General features: G+C 37.8%; 1 protein-coding gene across 1 annotated transcript; it reads right to left on the reverse strand.

The window, feature by feature from the left end:
* Nucleotides 1-1,849: 1,849 nt before the first annotated feature.
* Nucleotides 1,850-20,912, reverse strand: ARP7 (actin-related protein 7). Its single transcript, XM_077365172.1, has 7 exons — nucleotides 20,647-20,912; nucleotides 15,981-16,196; nucleotides 13,537-13,678; nucleotides 5,281-5,525; nucleotides 4,120-4,303; nucleotides 2,432-2,499; nucleotides 1,850-2,334 (listed from the first exon to the last, which is right to left on the reverse strand). The coding sequence occupies exons 1-7, from the start codon at nucleotides 20,722-20,724 to the stop codon at nucleotides 2,182-2,184; spliced, it is 1,086 nt and encodes a 361-aa protein (XP_077221287.1). The 5' UTR covers nucleotides 20,725-20,912; the 3' UTR covers nucleotides 1,850-2,181.
* Nucleotides 20,913-21,847: the final 935 nt, after the last annotated feature.

Raw genomic sequence — 21,847 nt, forward strand, 5'->3', positions numbered from 1 at the left:
AAATGATTTACAGGGTGCAGCCTATTTACGATGTAGCCCTATAAATGAATGGCTTTGATCATCTTATGCAGTGAGCTGCACTGTACTTTATGAAAAATACGGGACTTTCCATGTACACCATATAAAATCTCTTCTATATATATGCCCACTTACAAAATCATCAACCCTGGTATATTTCAATTAGTCAATAAGAATTGCAATTTTTTTTAATAAAAATACCCTCAACATTTTTTTATTTTTTTTTAAAGTCTCAAAATTTAAGATGATTTAAATGAATAAGACAAAATCTGCTTAGAAGCGAGCTTGTCTGGCTGTCCTCACATGCAACAGCACCAACATAATGCCTTTCTGCAATGGTTCCTAGCAAATCCCAAATTACTTATGTTTAACTTATGTTAGAATTTTAGGAAAAATTACAGAAACACCCCCTCTATTTTCTGACACATTCAACTCTAACCCTGACTTTCAAAACGTGACAAGTACACCCTCTGAAGTTTTTTTAACGTGACGTAGCAGATAGCGAAACGGAAATGAGCAAAATGCCCTCATCTTCCCAAACTGAAAATTAGGGTTTGATTCAAACCCTTGTTTATTTATCAACATAAACCCTCCATTTAGGAGTTTTATTTGTCTTCATTCACATCATTATAATGATTTGCACAAAAACCCTATTGTTTTAGGACTTTTTTTTATTTTTATCAAAGTTTTTTTCTTGAAATGTGAGTTTGATGTAGCCATGGGGTAGGGTTTGATTGTCTGTGGTGGCAACGGCAGCGGTGGCCAGAGATGTGACGGCGGCGGCGGAAAATGGTGTAACCCTAGTCCCTCTGCAAATGAGGGTATTTCTGTCCTCAAAATATTAACCATGGTTAGTTTTAGTCTTTCTTTCAGGTTAAACTGACGGACAGTTGACGGAGGGGGTCTAACTGATACAAATTGAAACCTCAAGGGGTGTACTTGTCACGTTTTGAAAGTCAGGGTTAGAATTGAAACTACAGGGGGTGTAAATGTAATTTCCCCAAAATTTTACTTTAATGCCGTACCACTTTTTTCCCAAAAAAGTTTGTTCTTAGTATATTCATATGAAAACTTCGAGTACTTAAAGTTGGGGAAACCCTAAAAAAAAGGAGGGATTTGCTAAGGTAAAAAAAAACTGCTGAAAAGCAAGCCTATTTAGCTGCTCTCACATGCAACAGCCCATCCGCAAAATGCCTTCTGCAATGGACGCTAGCAAATCCCTAAAGAATTATAGGAAAAGAGTAGTAAATTTAAAATCACTTAGATGCATTTTGTCAACAAAAGTTTGGCATAGCATTTAGGAACTTCTGAAAATATTTTGAAGAAGCTAAAGTTTCTTGGCAACTTAATGAGTTCCAATGACTAATTGGGTCTATTGCAAATCAGAGAATTATAAGTGAATCCTTCTTTTCTCTCCAAAGGTAATGGATTTTGATGAGCACCAAATTACTGAGTAGATCTCTAATTAGTGACCATAATTGCAAACATTGTTTTAAACTCTCCGATTCAATCAGCAACTTTCTTGAGTCAACTCAGTTTTGACCCCACATAAACAATCAAATACCCTTTTGACTCATCCATAAACAAAAAACTCCCTGATTCAATTACCAACTTTCCTGAGTCAACTCAGTTTTGACCCTACCAAAACAATCAACTACTCTGACTCGCCTATAAACAAAAAACCGACCACATCAATTGACTCATCACCCAAGTCGAGTCGGTTTTACCTTCGCCAGAGTTCCTGTTCAAGTACACGCTTTAAAGTGATTTAAAAGTATTTGTATAGCTTCTGAAACAAATCACAAAATTAGAAGATATATAAATGGAACAAGAAGCACTTCATCTGATTCTATTCAGGCGGGAATTCCTTTAGATTAAAGTAATTGTGTGTTAATCATGTACACATGTAGCATTAACAGTACAATACACTTTTATGTTCAACAAAATGGATGTCCGAGTGTAGAACATACCATACCGAGGCCTTCTAAGCTGCACAACTTAGGCCCTGTTCATTTTAGATTTTGACAACCGATTGCGAGCCCAAAACAGATTATTGGACTCAAAATCACGTTTAATTCTGAGTCCAATAATAGGGTTTTGGACTCGCAATCGGTTGTCAAAAATCTAAAACAAACATCGTAACATGGCCTTAGTTGGAGGGTTTTAGAAGCACTTCTTGTGAACAACTGCGGGTCCGGTCTCATCATAGTCTGCCTTGGTAACATGTTGGTTTTGGGGGAAGACAACTTTGGCCAAAATGGCACCTCCCATCCATGCCGAATTCTTTGACAAGTTCTCGGGCATGTACTCTGGAGGCTGAAACAGGTAACCAGTAAATTACACATGGTTCCTACAGTACAGTAATTATATGATGGTTTTGCCTGAAATTAAAGGATGATAAAGACAGAGATACCTTTACAAGAGAAGGACGGATGGACGATGAGCATAGGTTCGCTTCTTTCTGGAACCGTTCTTCAAAACCTGCACAAGATGACAAATGGACAATGAGCTTTCGATCAAGAACTTTGTATGGGTTCATCTAAGTGGAATGCCCACAAGTCTTGGGGGGAATAGGAATAGAATAAAAGAAAAAGATGGCCTGAGCCATCCCCAAGTTTAATTCTGGCCATATTGCCTGGTTTTGTAAGATACTGGTATGTCCCAAATAAACAACTAAACAAAAGCAAACCACAGAAGTTGTTCCTTAATCCTGCAAGTACAACAAAGCTGACCAATTTTAATTTTCAAGGTCCCAAGTTAAAAAAACCAGGGATATGAAGAATACTGTAGACTAGGTGGCACATGCAGGATTTCTATGCAATAACGTGTCAAAATTTGGTCAACAGTAATTTCAAGGCCAATTACTACAAAACAAGTGTCGACACTCATAAGGTATGCATTTAAGAGGAAAACATGCAATAACAATGATTTGAGCTTTATACACTGGGTGATACCTACAGTCCCATGTTTTATAATGGCACTCGTCTCTTAATCTTACTTTTTTCTAATTAGCTGTTATAGGCTCTTACAATTCATCCAACATTGATAATAAAAACAGGACAAACCAAGGCTTCTCTCATCCTCTTATCCATTTCTTTACATACTTCTCCATCTTCGATTTCTTCACGTATGGAGCATCATATTTTGGACAATTGACACGTTAGCAACTCTCAAAATTTGGACAATAAAGCCAAGTTTGTCTCATAATTTTCCAATGGACTGCACCAAACAATTTGGAATATGTTGGCTCCAGATATTATGTTAATAATGGGAAGCTCTATTTACTGAAGTAATCAGCCCATGGTGTAAATTTTGCTGAATTCGCTCGTTACCTAAGAAAATCATTTGATCTTAAGTAATTCAAATTCTAGTTGGTGGAAATCATTACACATTCACAGAATCCATTCAAATTAACACATTGGCAGAAACTAAGATTTTTTGTCTCATAATTTTCTAATGGACTGCACCAAAAAAGTTGGAATATGTTGGCACAAGATATTATGTTAATAATGGAAAGTTCTATTTACTAAAGTAGTCAACCCATGGTGTAACATTTGCTGAATTCGCACATAACCCGAGAAAATCATTTGATCTGAAGTTATTCAAATTCTAGTTGATGGTAAGCATAAGACATTGGCAGAAACTAAGATTTTAGTTTATTTAATTTCTAATTTTTGAGCCATTACTGATATCTTATCTACTGCTTTGTTTATTCTTCAGCAATTTTGGCTTCAGCACAACTCATATCGCAGACCATCAACCTATGACATGGTTTATAAATGGTTTTCTACACCATTCACAAAAAAAAAATTAATTGTTTTCTACAGAATCTAAACACCAGCAATCATCCTAGGGCCTTGTGCCGTAGAGCAGACCAGCACTGCAGTTCAATTTGCAGCACGGAAGATTAAGATCCCTTCGTCGACTAGAACTATAGTTTTTTCTGCATTTTGTCCACTATCTACATCAAATAGGACCTAATGTTGAGCCACAACAATCAATGTCACAATGGGTAAATGCAATTGAAATTGCACATCAGACCTACTACAATATCTTCTTTACAAATATAAAAAGAGGAACACTAGCAAAGGAAAAGCATACCAGTCATGGATGCAGTACCACCACAAAGCACCGTGTTTTCCAGTAGCTGACGGTGATTTTCAGATGCCACACTTGAGATACTACGTACTAGCTGCTCAACAATCCCATGCTCCTCCAAACCCAATATAGATGGTTGGAATAAAGCTTCCCCAACAATGTACTTTTCTTTTTCAATGGTTATCACCTGCAAACAAATTTTCAAGAGAATGTGATAATGCGCATACAATGTAAACACAACTTAAAATGTTCTAGTAAAAAATACCAGCAAACGTCAAGATAAAGAAGAACTCTATATGAGGTTTGCTTGATTGTAGGATAAATTGCCCTGGATAAACTATAGTCCAGGATAAGTGTAACATAAACATCCGTGCACCAGCTATAAATCAAAATCCATAAGATATATGTTAATGTGCATTAGACCCAATGTTTAAAAACGTGGCCGAAGAAAATCCTAGTCGACTCGGCACGACGCAGTCGAGTACTCGGAATTAGTTGACTATGTAAGGAAAAAGGCGGAACGCGGATGCGGAGCAACGTGGAACGCGCCAAGGTAAAAGGGAGTTGATGTGGACGTGGGGGAGTTTTAAAACTACGATTAGACCTATAGACACATTTTGTAGTGCCCCCTTATCATACTGTTTGATATGTCATCCAAGTCCAGTTCGCTAGCAAAATTCACAAGCAAGATTTAAGCCATAGGCATTCAACAAAACATAAAACAAGTAGGATACAGTTGTTGGTATGTAGCCTATTTGAATATGTAAGAGAAGTGTAATGCTTCATCAACGATATAGTAGGGATCACACCAAACCCCAGCTCACCTACCAAAAGTAAAAAAACTAGAACTTTGTTAGCCACCAATTAATTAGTTGAAAGAAAAATTAGTACAAAACCCAAGCAAAACTGTCAGTTAAGGTTGCCACATACTTTTGAGATCAATGAATGTTAAATGTCCACAAACAATTGCGTGTGACAAATGACAAAGAAAAGTGTCATTTGAAGTGGTAAATAATTCATAAATAGCAGGCATTTAAGTTTGATTCAATAACTCCTCTTTAGCAGGGTAGTTATAAATGATAAGAGTAGCATTTTAATCATGTTCGATGCAAATATGATAGAAAAATTAATCATAAGAAAGCATAAGATTCAGAGAGCAAGAACCTGCCCATCTGGAAGAGTGTGCTTTTCTGTCGGGCACGATTTTCTAATTTGATCATATGCAAACTGATCTTCCGCACAGCACGTGTATTGCTCTTTCAATTTCTCAACAACAGAAATGTCGAGATTTACCAATGGATTGGACTTATGGAGTTCCTGAGCAAGTAACTTTGTCAATTCAAGACCTCCAATCTCAAATCTTTTCGACGCGATGTGCTGAACAGCACCTTCACAAACCGGTGCAATATCTGTTTAAATTATAAAGATGGGAGGGTAAACTATCAGTTCACCTAATAGCATAACTTTTTTTTAAAGTTCAAAGAACAATTTCCACAAGTAAACTAAAGAAATGTCATCGACTTTGCTAGCAAAGTAAAAATGTGGAAATTATGTACATGCACGCCATTTAGGGAATGGAATTTGAAATCCAGAAATGGGGAAGTGTGTGGCAGGATTTACAAATCTATCTATTGGAGTGATGTGGCAGAACATGATTTGTGGGTTTTGCTTTTTTGCCAATGGTGTTCGTCATGTTAGCATTTTCTAAAGAAATGCAAGATTTTGCATTTGTTGCCAGAATACTATCAAAGAATTTAGACTGACATGAAGAGAACATATAAACCCCCTACAGCACCTAAGTCACAAATATCGTTATCAGGAATCTCTCAGTAAAGGAAAATCTCGGATATATTATTTTTATTTTTATTTTTTCAGGTTTATATTGGGAAAAATGGTAAAAAAATATAATTTTTTTTGTTTTGAAAATTGTCTTTTATTACTCCAGAAAAGGTAGGATGAAAGCTTCCCCAAGGTGGGGAATAATCATATCATCCATCCAGTACATCACCCAAAAAAAGACAATTACATTATTATCCCACTACATTCCCCTATTGATTTTACACAATGAGACGCACATTTCCTCAAGCATTACTCCTTTGTCCAAGGCATCTGCCATTTCATAGCTGACCGCCTCCTATGTTCGACCCCAGACAAATAATGCAAACCAGATCCCTCAATTCAGCAGTAAAGATCCGAAGGCGCCATGTTCCAGAAGACGCTTCCGTGGCCCAAGAGATTGCAATTGATGAATCCCCTTCAACAGTTGGGTGCTTGAATCCAGATGCTGCAATCCATTTCAGCTCAAATAGGAGGGCTCTAATCTCAGCCTGAATTGCATCACATGTTCCATCATCCGAGAAAGACATCACAATCCTTTTGCAGTTGCCCCTAACCATGCCTCCGATACCCGCCCTAACCGGATTACCTATAGAATTACCATCAGAGTTGAATTTCCTGCAACCATAAACGAAGATTTCATACCACAATATTGCCCCAGCTTCGGAGCACCATTTCCGAGCAGCGACTTTGGAGCACCATTGCCAGATACTCCTCTTCCAAGAGTCATTGATGGATTTTTCCGACACCCCCCTTACTTTTGATTTGGTAGCAGCTAAAACATCTGGTTTTCTTCTTCGGCATAGATCGTTTGTCGCGAAATTTTCCTTTCCGGCCCCGACCTCCTGATTTTCCAGAAAATGACCTTCATTTTGATGATCGGAAGCTTCGCCCAAAGAAACCTTCTGTCCTCGCCTGCCGTAGGACCATTAGTTCCTTTTTCCCCTTTCCTTTCCTCCTCTTTTTTGATCCTTGAGGCCGATCCCTGTTTTCAATCTCCATATAAATCTTGCGTGTAGATTCAGCATTTACCTTGTAAGACATACCAGGTTCGTTTCCCATTGCTGTCATGGTTACGAACTCTTCTTCGTCAACATTATCCTCCTCCGTCTCTTCAGTAGATATCCCCTGATCAACCCCCATGCCTTCCATTGCTTTAACCTCTTCATTCAGAGATTGTTCCGAACCCGCCGACTTGGCCAGCTCCGATCCCGATTCGCCACATCTTAAGCATTCTTCAATTTTTGCGTGCAACTCCATTTCCAGAGAGTCATCGACCGATTCCGGAACCGTCTCCACCGGTGTATCGATACATGGGATGATCTCCTCATTTCTTACCGGTCCACCCATCTCCTCTTCCACTCCCATGTTTACCGCTGAGCTGTCATGATCACCAGTTTGCACTTCCATTCCAGAATTCACATGAGATTGTACGCTTACAGGTTCCACTGGGGTAGCATCATCGACCATGGGTAGTAATCCCGATGGCATAACACCCACAGAGGTGGATTGTATTTTACGCCATTTCAATGCCAAATAGGCATCCGAGATCTCCTCCTTGTTGAATAATTAAAAATATAATTATTTAAAAATCTATAAAAGCACATAAATTAAGAAAAAATATAAAATATAAAAATATCAGGAAAATATCGTGATATTATCGCGGTATTATCACGGAAAATTAAAATATCGCTATATTTTTTAAATTCACGGGAATATTTCGGGATTTTGGCGTTTTATCAAAATGTCGCAATAAAATCACTATATTTTGAATCTCGGAGATATTTGTGACAGAGTACAGCACTGAAACGATAATATAACTAGATGAGGCAGCTAGATCCCGTCAAGGTTGACTGATAAGAATGGCAATCCATGCTGGAATTTTGAGGATAAAAAGCAATAAGACTAACATGAGACACAGGAGCTTTACAAAACTTGCTTGCAGCCTAGCTGCAAATCACAAGTTCACAACACTCAATGACAGGCATAGTTTCCATTTTGCCTCAGTGAAACTTGGTGATTTTCTCTTATGCACATGCTGCTTCTTGGTGGCCCTTGTGTGTGTGTGTGTGTGTGTGTGTGTGTGTGTGTGTGTGTGTGTGTGTGCATAGTAAGAGAGACAGAGAGTGAGAGAGGGCAAAAAGAGAACCTACACTGAAAATTGAATAATGTAAAAAGAAAAACTTTCAAGTAATTTCTAATGTTAAAAAAACAATCAATGAGTAAACGAAAAGTAAATAGAGGCTAAAGAGACTCTTCACTTCTTCAGAATCTAAAAGAACCAACTTATAGCAACCAACATGCTAACAATGAACCAAATTATCATTCACCAGTGACCAAATATTCTTTAAACAATCAGTTTAACTCAACTCAACCCAACTAAGCCTTTGTCCCAAACTAGTTGGGGTCGGCTAATGAATCCTTTAGAAAATTTTCATGAAGATGGTGAAAGGATCTACCCGGCTCAAATTGACTAAGTCTAATCCTAACACTAGTTGGGTTCGTCTACATGGATCATTTTCTTCCATTCTCTCATATCCAAGATCATGTTCTCTGTTATGTTCCTAGCCATCAAGTCTATCCTCACTATATTTCTACCCAAGTTGTTTTCAGTCTGCCCTACCTGTCTTTACTCCATCAACTTGGCACGAGTCACTTCTTCTCACTGGAACAGCCAAAGGCCACGTTCGATATGCCCAAACCATTTTAAGCGGTGCTCTCTCATCTTCTCCTCAATTGGTGACACCCCCACCATGTTATGGATGTCTTCATTTTTAATTCTATCTAACCTTGTGTGGCCGCACATCCATCTAAGCATTTGCATCTCCGCTACACTCATCTTATGCACATGTTGCTTCTTGGTGGCCCAACATTCTGAGTCGTACAGCATGGTTGGCCTCACAGCTGTCTTATAAAACTTTTCTTTCAAATTGGTAGGTATTTTATGGTCGCACAGAACTCCTGAAGCATGCTTCCAGTTCAACCAACCTGCTCTTATTCTGTGGTTAACATCCTCTTCAATCTCTCCTTCCTTATGTAGGATTGAACAAAGATAGAGAAATATATCCCTCTTAGGTACCTCCTGTCCAGTCATATTCTTTAAACAATCAGATTTAAAAATAAAATAAAAAATAAAAAACCTTTAAACAACCAGTTAAAAACGGGTCAGTTATTTGAGTAATTTTCTCCCTTCTTTAGCATAAAACTAAAGATATTTGGTCTTAATGCTTAATACAAATTTCTTAACTGGTGCAGTTCAAAAATCTGGACGCTCTTCGTGGCGCAGCAGTGGATGCAAGATTGATAAAATAAATGAAAAAGGGGCCCTTCGAACACCATCGTAGGGAATAGAATACTTCGATCACCGTCGAAGGGGGGATGTGATTTACTTCGATCCCGTCGAAGTCGAGTTTCTCAAAGAAAAACTAGAAAATACTCCTGCAGGTGCTAATCTAAGCAACCAAAAGTTCTCAAAAGAACTCAAAAGTAAAGGCAAATTTCATTCAATAATCAAATTCCATTACAATGCTTACATAACACATATTTACAACAAAAGAAACCCTAAAAGCTAACTTAATACCCAAGCAACTAATCCTAACCGCCCATCTAAAATAACATAAATAAAACTTAAAACTTACCTAAAATAGTAATCCCGTAATATCCCAATAGAATATTCGTAAAACGCCTATAACTTTGTCAAATCAAGTCCAAATCGTCTAATCTTGGGCCTTTACATAGGTAATCGTGTACTTTGTTTTGAATGGCAAAGGATTATATTAAGGAAAGAAAAAGCGAGAGGCCCCACAACCGAGATGGTCAATAAAAGAAAGCAAAGCAAGAAGAATACAAACAACAATACCAAGCCATCAAGGAGGGGGGAAAAACAAACATCTCTAAGCTCTCCGTGTATACCTCTGTCCTGTGAAGCAACCAATTACTCCAGAAGCTTAAGCTGTTGGAGATGGTGTTATTCAATCTTTTATACTTTAACACTCCCCTCACGTGCGGCCCCTCTTTTTAGGGTTTGCGCACAAGTGATACATGTGGCCCCACTTTTGGGGTTTGCCATTACACGTGGATTTTTAATATCAAGGAGTTTTGCACCCATGACCTTTGCTCTGATACCATGTGAAAAAACCAATTAATCCAAAAGCTTAAGCCATTGGAGATGGCATTATTTAATCTTTTATACTTTAACATGTCCTAAATAGCCTATCGGCGTTGCCGATCTTCTGACAAGCTGGAAAGCAATGGATGAGCCAGCCACTCAATCCTGAATCGCATCGAACCAGTGAGTAAATCTTCAAGGGAATGCATGGGTCCCCTTAAGCCACCTCATAACATTAAGGGAGTCTCCCTCCACTATAGCTCCATCCATGAGACTGCTCTCAAGTATCCCAATGACCTAGAGAACCGCTCTAACCTCCACCTCCTTAGACAGAGTAAGAGATTCAAAAGTTGCCAATAAATGTAAAAGAAAGGGAAAAAATGGTTCCTCTTGTCTAATTCCTGTAGAATTATGGGAAAAAACCTATTGGCAGCTTGTTAACGAAACACAGGCACAAACCCACTTGGTCCATGTAGCTCTGAATTCCATCCTCATCATAATGTAGTCTATAAATTCTCATTCTACATGGATGTAAGCCTTTTCCAGATCTACTCTATGCAAAATACCACCTTCATAGGTCCTTAAATCAATGCATTAATTTGCAATAATGACCGTCAAGAATTTGTCGTTCCCAAACAAATGCACCCTGACTTCTGGTAACACTTCTCTAAGACTTTGTTGAAAGATTTTGCAACAATTTTATACATACTATTTTTTTTTTTGAAATGGCAAATTTTATACATACTATTCACCAAATTAATTAGGCAAAAGTCTGTAATCTCCATTCGCCCCCTTTCTTAGGGATGAGATATGAGGGTGATTGAAGTGGCATCAACTCCTACATTGAAGAAGCCCCTAGAGTGAAATCTCAACCAAAAATCCTGTAGAAGGCCATAAGAAGATCCCAAAAATCCTGTAGAAGGCCATAGGAAACCATCTAACCCCAGAACCTAGGGAAGGCCATATTTCTATCACCCTCTTTAAGACAAGTCACACAGTCACACTTCTTTCTTTCCATTGATACTCTCGAACACCTTCCTATTTGGCTATTCCACTCTTTGATTTTAACTTTTAAGAGCTTCAACTTACTCATAAATTGGAAACCCTTCCACCACCCTCTGCTTGGAATTTCTTCCGTCACCATTCCACATCTTTCCACTGCAATTGTACATGATCATATTGGGGCATGAAAGTGATCATCCAAACCATCGTATTCCATACCCATTTGGTCTTCAAAGGCTCCTGTGACAGTAATCATTATGCAAGTATGCCAGAGACTAGAGTTTAGCCATCGTACTCCAAACCATGGTTTTAAATTTTCACCGAAACCGACACGAAAGAAATGTTTCTATTTCCATCCACACCGAAACGATTTTTCAACGGATTCGTTCCACTTCATTATTTCGGTCGAAATTTTGAAATTTGACCAAAATGGTCGAAACGAAAAAAAAATGGAAAGATGTTCTAATTTACCGCATATAAAGCTGTTTTTTTTCCTCAAGATAGAATAAAAGTCCTACCCTAATCTGTTGTAAATCAAAAAATAAAACAACATACTTGAAAGTTTCAAGCTAAAACCCGTCATCGTTGTCACCATCTTTCCTTTGATTTGTTGTATTTATAGATAAATTGTTATTTGGGTGCAAATGATGCAAATAACAGTGACAATACAGATTGCAAAGTTAGAAAAACATTTAAGTTTTTTTTTTACCTTTGCCGACATACTTTGTGGGCTCATCTTAGTTGAATCGAAGGTGGGCCCACTTTTCATTTTAATGTCAAGAGTCATAGAAATTTCAAATTTCAAAACCTAAGCAATATACAAATATGAATCTTTGACTAAGCACAAAAAGGGGAAATGTTTTTTGTAAGTCATTTTACTTTGCATTTCATTTCATTAATGTGGAGAATGATATTTGGTAGGCACCATCATTGGACTGCACAACAAAGTAGCCGTATCGTATGCATGGGATGTCAGATCGGCATGGAACCAATACCACCCCGTAACTCTATGTGGTATTGAGTATTGACATAGAGTTGGGGGCCTTGGAGGGGTAATTGGTCATTGTATTTTCTTATACTTCATTACATAGTACTTCTTTATTGACTTTACTATTCCAGACATGTGCGACAATGCATGTCACTAAGTGTTCAATGTGATTAAGCCATTATGGATGGATTTCTTGCTTATGTGATGGTTTATAAGTATGTGCTTGTGCTTATTCTAGCATTTTCCGAAGTTTCATCTTAAAATTTCATTATTTGCAATTTTGCATATGTTTCCATAAGTTTTTGTGACTTAACAAGATTTCCACCAAAATTTCCAACCGAAACTGAAATGTTTCCATATCCGTGCCGACCAAAACCGAAATTTAAAACCTTGCTCCAAACCCACACCTACTAGAATCAGTTAAGTGTATTTATGAATCATTTGGCAAGTTTGCCAGAATTCAGTCATCATATTCCAAACCCATGTCTACTCTATTCACTCATTTATGCATGTATGTTGTTGCAACTGTTGTGTTTCGTATAATCAGCCCATCTAAATGAGAACGCATGCTTGTGCCTGAAGATTTCAATCCCATTCACTATCATAGGGTTATTTTTGTGAGAAAAGTAATTACTACATCAACATGTAATTACTATAATTTCTTCTATAGGAATTCAGTGTTGCATACTACCATTCATTTCACATATCAGTCCATCCAAAAGAGAGCCCATGCGAGTGCCTGAAGACTTCAGTTCCACTAGCTATCATAGGTCACTCTGTGATATAAATAATTGCTACATCAACATGTAATTACTATAAAAAAACATGAAATTACTATAATTTCTTCTATCCCCATCCATCCGCTAAACCAATTAGGATGCTTCCATCCCACAAGATTGTGATTTTACACATGCTTCCTGTACTTCAACTGTTCCCATCTCCTTTGAGGCTATTCCTATAAAAAATAAAAAATAAAAATCTTTGAATGGTTATTCCTGAAACATTGTTTGTTATTGATAATTCCTTGTTTGCTAATAAATAAGGTGTTTGCTATCACTTGAAACAATTGTTTGCATTTTTATAGTGTCTACTCCTTTGTATTACTCTGAAAGGAATCTGCCAAAAGAACTACAGAAATGGTGAAGAAGCCTTAAGCACCAAGATAAAATGGAGTAAAGTTCACATGAGATTTACGAAATATTTCCAGTTATGTTCTCCGGGGAAGCTTTGTACACATGAAACCAAGCCCAAGTTAAACAGTATGAGTAAGATTGTAAAATCAAAACTGCAATATAGAATAAACTCTAGAACCCATTTGAGAATAACGACGACGGAATATCACCAAAAAGTTGTAACAAGACCAGCTATGCCTAAACCATGAGGGTTCCAGTGCCATTTAAAAAAAAAGAATACATATGGGTGTTTAAATTTGTTACAGCCCCACGCACCACCAAATGCACAATACCTCTTTGTTAGGATTACATACCTATCTTTCCATGTCCAATGTCAACAGTGCAGCCCGAGATGCGTCCTACTGCATAGAGTGATAATACTGCTTGTTCAGATGCATAAAACCCTGAAATGTTAAATGTTTCAAACAAAAGTTGCACCAATCGTTCTCTAACAGCCTGTGAAGACAATTCAAAACATACAGAGAATCAAACATCAGTTACACCAAACCATATCCTGCTGATACAGCGTATCATAGAAAAGGAGCACTATACAGAACAGATTACTTACTAGCAGTAAGAATTTCAAAACTTGGCTGAAGTATCCCTAAAATGGTAAAAGCATCCTTAAGTTCTTCTTCCCTTTTTTTCAAAACAGAGCATCCTTAGATTAGAGTACAAAGCTTGAGGGTGTGGAATTCAAAAGGTTTATGAGGGGGGGTCGGTGGATCTCTTAGAGAAAGAGTTTGAGGAGGAAGAACTTCCGGATTCCATCTTATCGAGACAAAGCACCCTGTCCTAGCAGGAGTACTATTACTTTTTACCAAGAACTGTGGGATATTATTAGAGGGGATGTTACGAAAGTGATGATGGAATTCTTTTTCTTTTCTTTTCTTTTTTCTGTGTGTGTGTGTGTGTGTGTGTGTGTGTCCATTTGTGTGTGGAGAGTGGGGTGGGAGTTAACAAATACATGTGGGTAGAATCCTTATTCCTAAGAAAGATGGAGCCAAGTCAATCAAAGACGTTAGACCCATAGGCGTGCTAGGAAGCGTGTACAAAATAATCACAAAGACGTTAACAAATAAGATCACGAGGGTCATTGAAGACGTCATTTCCCCATTCCAAGGTGCCCTTGTAAGAGGAAGGCAAATTTTGGATGGAGTTCTAATTGCAAATGAGAGCCTCGACTCAAGGAAAATACAAGGGAAGAAAGGTGTGGTTTGTAAGGTAGATATGGAGAAGGCTTACGATCATATCAAGTGGAGCTTTGTTGATTACATTCTTGGAATGATTGGGTTGGATTTAAGAGGAGATCTAGGATGCACTCTTGTATTTCTTCTCCCATATTTTCTATCATTTGAATAATAGTCTGAAAGGGTTCATCAATAGTTCTAGGAGCTTAGGTCAAGGAGAACCCTTATCCTCTTTCCTCTTTACAGTGGTGAGAGAGGCGAAGAGGATGCCAGTAAGATGTTATCAAGGGCGGAGGAAATAGGCCTTTTTGAAGGGGTTCTTCAAGAGACTAGACCCCCTTTTTAACTTGACCAACGAAAAAACAAGTTATTGACACGAGAAAGATGTGATATTTTTGCAACATTAGCTGGAGGTGGAACAAGGAAACCTTTTAAAAACATATTCGAATAAAAGGCAAGCTTTGATAACTATAAGAGGGAAAGATTTCAACGCTATCTACAGATACAAGTTAATAGTCAAAGTTTGGGATGATACTTGATAAAGAGAAACTATTTTGAAAGCACAAATTCATAGTTGACTCTTTTTTCTTTTTTTCTTTTTTTTTTTTTGAATGGTAATTTACAGTTGACTCTTAACAATAAATTGTAGGGGCCTTCTTTCATACTACATTAAATTTCAAAACCAAGATGTATGTAAAGCATAATAATACAAGGGAAAGGATTACAATCATATTTTGTTCATGTCTAGAATAGAATGTTGACATCACTAATGAACTATGAAGTTTATAAAATTACACTGTTTGAAACTCATTGCCTTAACCAATAGAACTTATTTCAATGTTAAAAACAAAGGCGAGCATGTCACATATTGCAACTGTCCCTTTCCCAACATATGCAAAAGTTTGTTTTTCTGTTTATGGAAGTACGAACGCTAAATTGTAGATCAACTTTCCCATCATTATATCAAGTTTTCCCTCTCAAGTTCTTAATCATACAAACAGAAAAGAAATGAAAGATGAAAAACTCACCCTTGTAGAGGATGGGCTTTTCAATTGATGCTTCAAGAAACATTCAATATGGAGCATCTTCCAAACTAACTGCCAAGCAATAGCTGATCCCATCTCACCACCCATTCATGTTAAAATAATTTTTTAAGACATGTTGCTACAGTCAATAGTTTTTTAACAACTGATGAATGGACACCTATGCACCTTAGCTTATGAAATAATATTTTGAGAACGGTCTGTCTTGTAGAAAATAAACTAACATGGTTGTAGGTCAATTCAAGAATAATAAAAATTGCATTGATTGGCAACAAATATAGTGCAAGTTATACAAGCAAAACAATATTCTGAGAATGTTGTTTCCAATGCATCAATTTTTTTTAATGACATAGGGTATCCCCACCCCATTTTAGGGCGGGACTGATCCCTATGGATGCACGCAATCACCCGTAAACCAATAGCATCAATTAACATTAGCATAGGTTAATGCAAGAATAATAAGCATCACAAAAACTACAGAGCAAGTTATATTTTAAGGAATATGATTAAAAAAAGTTTAGTAACCTTGGGAGTTGAAAGTGGATCTGTAAACAAAATCTGCCCCTCATTTCCGATCTCCCACCCAAGAGCAGTGTATAGTACATGGTGCAACAAGTCTTCCATAGCATCCCAATCCCTGATAAAACCCCTTACAACTGGATCAACACTGAAGTCCTCAAACACCGAACTATCCATCAAGTCTCCATCTTCAGGCATGCGCTTCATTTTGGTAGGAATTATCTAAATTGTTTTTACATTAGAACTTAGAACCAGATATCGTCCAATGAATAAAGGATACAAAAAAAAAAAAAAAAACATGCTTCGCATTATTCAAACCAGAAAAAAGGATGCAAAAAAGCTCAGGATTCAAATTAAATTACAGATGGAGGAAGCAGTTTGAACAGGGATGGAGATGTGACATTTGAAAAAAGAAAACAAAAACTAAAGAAGAAGAATTACAATAGCAGCATTCTCTGACATGTGCAATCGATCGGAGGTTCAGAGTAAATAAGATAACTGGCACAAGATAATCAGGACATTTCTTTCCTTTACTCTTTCTTGTCAGAACTTTAGTAGATATTATCATCATTACCATCGTCACTATCATCTTCATATTATTACTATTACTACTGTGGACATTTCTGTCCTTAACTCTTTTTTCTCAGTACTTAGTAGATATTATCATCATTACCATCATCACTACACCATCCTCATATTATTGTTATTGTTATTGTTATTGTTATTACTATTACTATTATTATTATTATTATTATTATTATTATTATTATTATTGTTGGTGTTATTATTATTTGTTCTTTTTTCTTATTTTTACTATCATCATTATTAAAAGATGCAACAAAAAGCACTATGAATTGGAGTTGGCAGAGAAGCCTAGGTTATACCTTTTCTTCAAATATGGATAAGAGATGAAGGGAAATTTTCTAATTAATGTACAGCTAGGGATTAAGAGGAAGTCACTTCTCAACGCTTAAATAACATCCAAATGCACAAAGTTATTGTAACACTGAGCCAAAAAGGGGGAGTGCTATGATTGCATCCTACTTTAAGCAAATAAACAGAGGCAGGAATTGAACAACTAGAGGGCCTCGACATATTGGAAAACTATGTTTCTATTTCACTGATAAAAAATGACGTATAAATAAAGGTACCCGCATAAGAGTAAAAACAAAAAAGAAAGCAGACCAAGATTTTACAAGGCGGTTTATTGGTCTAGAAGAGTTGGAGACTTGGTTTGAGATTTTGATAGTGTTTGGATCCAATGAGGTTTGACATAGAGTTCGGCTCAAGGCCCAGCTGTATCTCCTTGACCTAGATCGATTAGAAGATAACACATAGGCAATGGTGACAGACTGCTGGGAGTAGTTTGAAAACTGTATATGTACTTAAATAGAGGTTAAAGATGACGATTTGAAGTTGTAATGCATCAAGGCACTTTAAATTGCAATATTTTTTTGAGGATTCATTTTCTAATGCTCAAAAGCAGTATGCCTACCATAAGAATGATTTGGGTTAAAAGGACCACGCTCTAATGGGTTCTTATGTCAGGTCAGGTCAAGCAAAAGCAACTACTTTGGGCCAGCAATTTTTGTTGAACACCATACAAAGCAAATTACCATTCACCTTGAATCGTGTGTGAGAAAAATGTGTTTGAATCAAACTCAGTTGTCTACGGAACTTAATGAATATTATCAATGTTTGTTTTCTTTTATCCTATGGGTTTCAGGAGATGAGGCGAAATGCAGGCAAGTTCTCATACAAATTTCCGCCCAGTGTCTACTTGTTCGAGATTAACTACTCTACGTGGTTCATTACTACATGAAACCTTATAAAGTGTTACAAGAACAAAAAACAAAAATTAGAATGTTAGTAGATTCTTTTTTCTCTTTTTTTTTAAATGATAGCCAATAATGTTAGTAGATTCTTCATTTGGAGATTCTTAAAATTTTCTTTTCAATAAATTATTTCATGTTTATTAGCTTTTTATGGTGATAATTTTATTAGAAGATAAAGAAAGGGGAGAGCCCCGCAACCGAGGAGATCAGAAATACAATATGAAAAAGAGAAATAGCAAAGTTAACAAAAACAACCCTCAAGGGGACAAGAAGTCAAAGATCTCCAAGACTGCTCTTCTAACTCCCGCTCTAGTAAGTCTATCCGCATCGCCATTTGCCAATCTCTTAACGTGCCAAAACCGAACTTGGAACTCGGCCACCCACTCATGAATCTCGTCAACCAAGTCGGCAAACCTCCAGAGGTGGGGATGGCTACCATCCATCATTCCATCCATCTAATTACATTAAGCGAGTCTCCCTCCACAACCAACCTACTTAAGTCTGTCGCCTCTGTAAGTCTTACACCTTGTAGGACTGCTCTCAATTCAGCCTCATTGGAATCTGTTATCCTAATGGGGCCAGAAAAAGCCCACTTGGTCGGCCCCCTATATCATGTTTATTAGTTATCTTAAGAATACAAGAATTTAGGATCTAATAAAAAAATGATTTGATGAGGCCCTCTTAAAAATTTACCAATGTCTGCCATTCAAAAATTACCCATCATTAAAAACTCATACCCAAACAAGAACTCGGACTAGATAAGACTGAGACATCTTGGGAATCCAAAGCGCAGTCAGCTTGAAGTGAGAAAATGATTAACTTGGGGACTTTTTAAACAGTGTAATTTATGACTGATTTCAATTCCCAAAAGGTGATTTAGGATAGTCTTACCCTGGATTAGTAATAGTATCCCCACTACAAGTTGATGGAGTTGCGCAGAGACCAGATGCTTCTGAGGAGGAATGATCATATCTCCATACTTCCTTTCACAATGTAATAATTGCATTGCAGAGACTGTGGAAGAATATGAAAGAAAAAAAAAAAGTTTCCAAGCATGAAACACTAGAGTTTTGGGATGGGATGTCAAAGATTTCAGATGATGTGGACAGAAGGGGAATGCTTTTTCCTACTTTGATAAAATACCCTAAGTGCATAGTCAAATGAGAACTAAGCTGAGTTAAAAAGAAGCATTTCAAAACTCGGACTCAGATAAGAACTCAGCCAATGTGAAAGGGAGTTGACTCGTGCAAGTCAATGAGTGACACGGCCAATTTCCATTTGCGAGTCAAATTTGTTTTGACCGATTTGGAATGGAAAAACTAGGAGTCATGTGAGAACTCGCCAAGGTAAAAAATAGTCAACTTGGGTGAGTTGACGATTGACTTGGGGAGTTTCTAAACATTGGTAAAAGTGAGTTGTCTTGGACGAGTGAATGGTCGACACACAGTAACTTTTCATTAACTTGGGCAGGTCAAAGGCATTTTTTGATTGACATGATATGGAAAAACACGTACTCCAATAAGAACTTGGCCAAGGTAAAAAGGAGTCAACTCAGGAGAGTTGGTGATCGACTCAAAGAGTATGTGAACAGTAAATATCCTTCTATATGTTCTGTACCGAAAGGTTAATGTAGCATGATGAATATCAAAAACCCCAATGAGCAAACTGAAAACAATGCCCCTTAGTGGTGCTATAAACAATATCGAGATCTGGCTGCTCATGGTGGGAATTTCCATGGAGTGGGGCCTCAAGCATTTCTTATAGATGAATTACACAATGCTCAACCTAAATTGTTTATTCCTTATTTTCGTAAGAAATAATGTGTTGTTTTTTTTTCCTTTTTTTGGGTGAGGGAAAAGGGTTTTATCTCTTGTATTATGGGTTAGAGGCAAGGTTCTATGTCCTCCTCTTGTGTCTTTTATTTCTTATTAATAAAATTTAAGGTGCCGCCCTGGGTTCCAAGATAAATTCCGGGTTAAAAATAATGCCCAACCTAAAATTTCACGTTCGCTCGCACCAGCAGTATGTGTAATGGGGGGTTTCATCTTGCGATCTCGGCCATCCATTTTAGTAGGTCTCAATGTGAATGGGCTATTGGCACAACAATCTTTCCCATCAGATGATGTTATGTATACAATTGGTGGCTGAAAATTCATAGCTAAGGGGACAAAAAAAAAGGAAAACCAATTGAGCCAATGGCCTAAATTCAATGCTAAAAAGATCCACCAATTGGATGGCTAGAAACAACTGATGGATGATAATTTGAGATATAAACCATCCACCAATTGCCATATCAAATCAGTGACTGGATCAGTGCAAAATGGACCCCATCTGTACTGTTAATGGCCAGAGAAAAAATGATGTCTTGCCTAGGCGAGTATATTCTAGTTTCTCTTCTTAAAACTGGCACTGACACAGACACTCCTATAAAGCCTGTTGTAACTATGGTGTGTTTAACCAATCACGTTCCCTCTATATTGAATTAGGTTTTCTAAATGCCATACATTTGCAGAATCAAATAGCTTCAACTTATTCTGGTGAAAAAACAACCCTTGTAGCTGCTTGAATTTCACCCATTTTTTACAATCTTTTCTAAAACTATCACAAAAAGAAGAAAATCAAAATCCAATAACTCGAATTTAAAGCGTCGATCTTCGAGTAAATAAATTACCCCTTATGATAACAATAACCCAAAAGAATAATAAAAGCGTGTGCGTAACTACATTTCTAGGGTTTCCTTGAGCATAAGCATAGATATGTTTTCAAATATTTCCAAAATTGAGAACAAACAATGCATAATTTATAGGTACGATCTAGAATGATGAAACCCGTAATACCAGAGTGGGGTCTTGATCGGGAACTGCGAATCCCGCCTTCAGGAGCTTCGATCCAGCGTCCAACACGACTGCCTCCATCTCTCCTCTGGTTTAAAAACAAAAAAAAACCCTAGTTTTGTAGATTCCACTCGTTCTCCTGCAAAACCTAGGGTTTTAGGTGCGACTGTGAGAAGATTTTGACAACCAAAATTCGAACGCGCGCTCTTTTGGAAAGAGGTTTTAGCGTCTTGCCGGGTGAAAATGGGTTTAACAGATGACCCCGAAGGAAAAAGAATAGGGGCTATTATCGTAAACTTGGGTCTCTCTTTCAAATAGACCTGGCAAACGGGTGGGCCGGGCCGGGTCAACCCGCGGGTGATGCGGGTGCGGGTCACACGGGTCGGGTCAGGAAATGACCCGCATTTTTGCGGGTTAGAATTTAGGTGACCCACGCGGCCTGCGGGTGGACCGGGTCAACTCGCGGGTCACCCGCAAATTCAAACAGTCATTTATTTTGGGAAATGTTATCACTGGATTTTGATGAGGGTGGTATGGCCGGCACCTTGGGATGATCCAAACCGTCCATTAGATGGCCCACAGCCTAAATAGGTTGTGCCCCAAAAATCATTTCAATAGGTTGATCCTAACCCTCCGATCTATAGAGGGTTAGGATCAAGTGATCAACCCTCTAACATTCAGATCGGAGGGTTGGGAACTTGGGATCAACATATGGTGCCAGCCACAACCTATTTATATTCTATGGTGCCGGCCATAACCTATTCAGGCATCAAACCCTTAAAAAATATATTAGCATGACAAAATCACCATCCTTTGCATTAGAAAAAAAAAACCATCTAACTAGATTAGCATGACAAAATCACCCCCCTTAAAAAAGCCAAATGACCTGCGGGTGCCCGCGGGTTGACCCGACCTGTGTTTTTGTGGGTTGGGTCACCTGCGGGTCAGTTTTGACGGGTCACTAAAACTCAGACCCATGCCCGCAAATTTGCGGGTGGGTAGGGTCGACCCGCGGGCATGGGTCGCGTTTGCCAGGTCTACTTTCAAAGATTATCATTTTGTGGGGCCTAACAAGTTAAGGGAAATGTTATCAGCACTACTGTATTTTGATGATCGCACTCCCCACTTTATTAGAAGTACGGTATGGCCCGCACCATAGGATGATCCAACCCGTACTTTAGATGGGCCACAGCCTAAATAGGTT

The sequence above is a fragment of the Tasmannia lanceolata genome, unplaced genomic scaffold, assembly GCF_043159265.1.
Source record: "Tasmannia lanceolata isolate RefF3 unplaced genomic scaffold, GAP_Taslan_0.1 ptg000020l, whole genome shotgun sequence".
In the NCBI taxonomy this organism is placed as follows: Eukaryota; Viridiplantae; Streptophyta; class Magnoliopsida; order Canellales; family Winteraceae; genus Tasmannia; species Tasmannia lanceolata.

What these genes read in the sequence shown, in the direction of transcription:
- ARP7 (XM_077365172.1), bottom strand. Translation starts at nt 20,724, where the DNA reads ATGGAGGCAGTCGTGTTGGACGCTGGATCGAAGCTCCTGAAGGCGGGA. An exon ending in CATTGGACATGGAAAGATAG is followed by an intron (nt 5,526 to 13,536) that starts GTATGTAATCCT and finishes TAATTTAAACAG; the next exon opens with ATATTGCACCGGTTTGTGAA. An exon ending in ACACTCTTCCAGATGGGCAG is followed by an intron (nt 4,304 to 5,280) that starts GTTCTTGCTCTC and finishes ATTTGTTTGCAG; the next exon opens with GTGATAACCATTGAAAAAGA.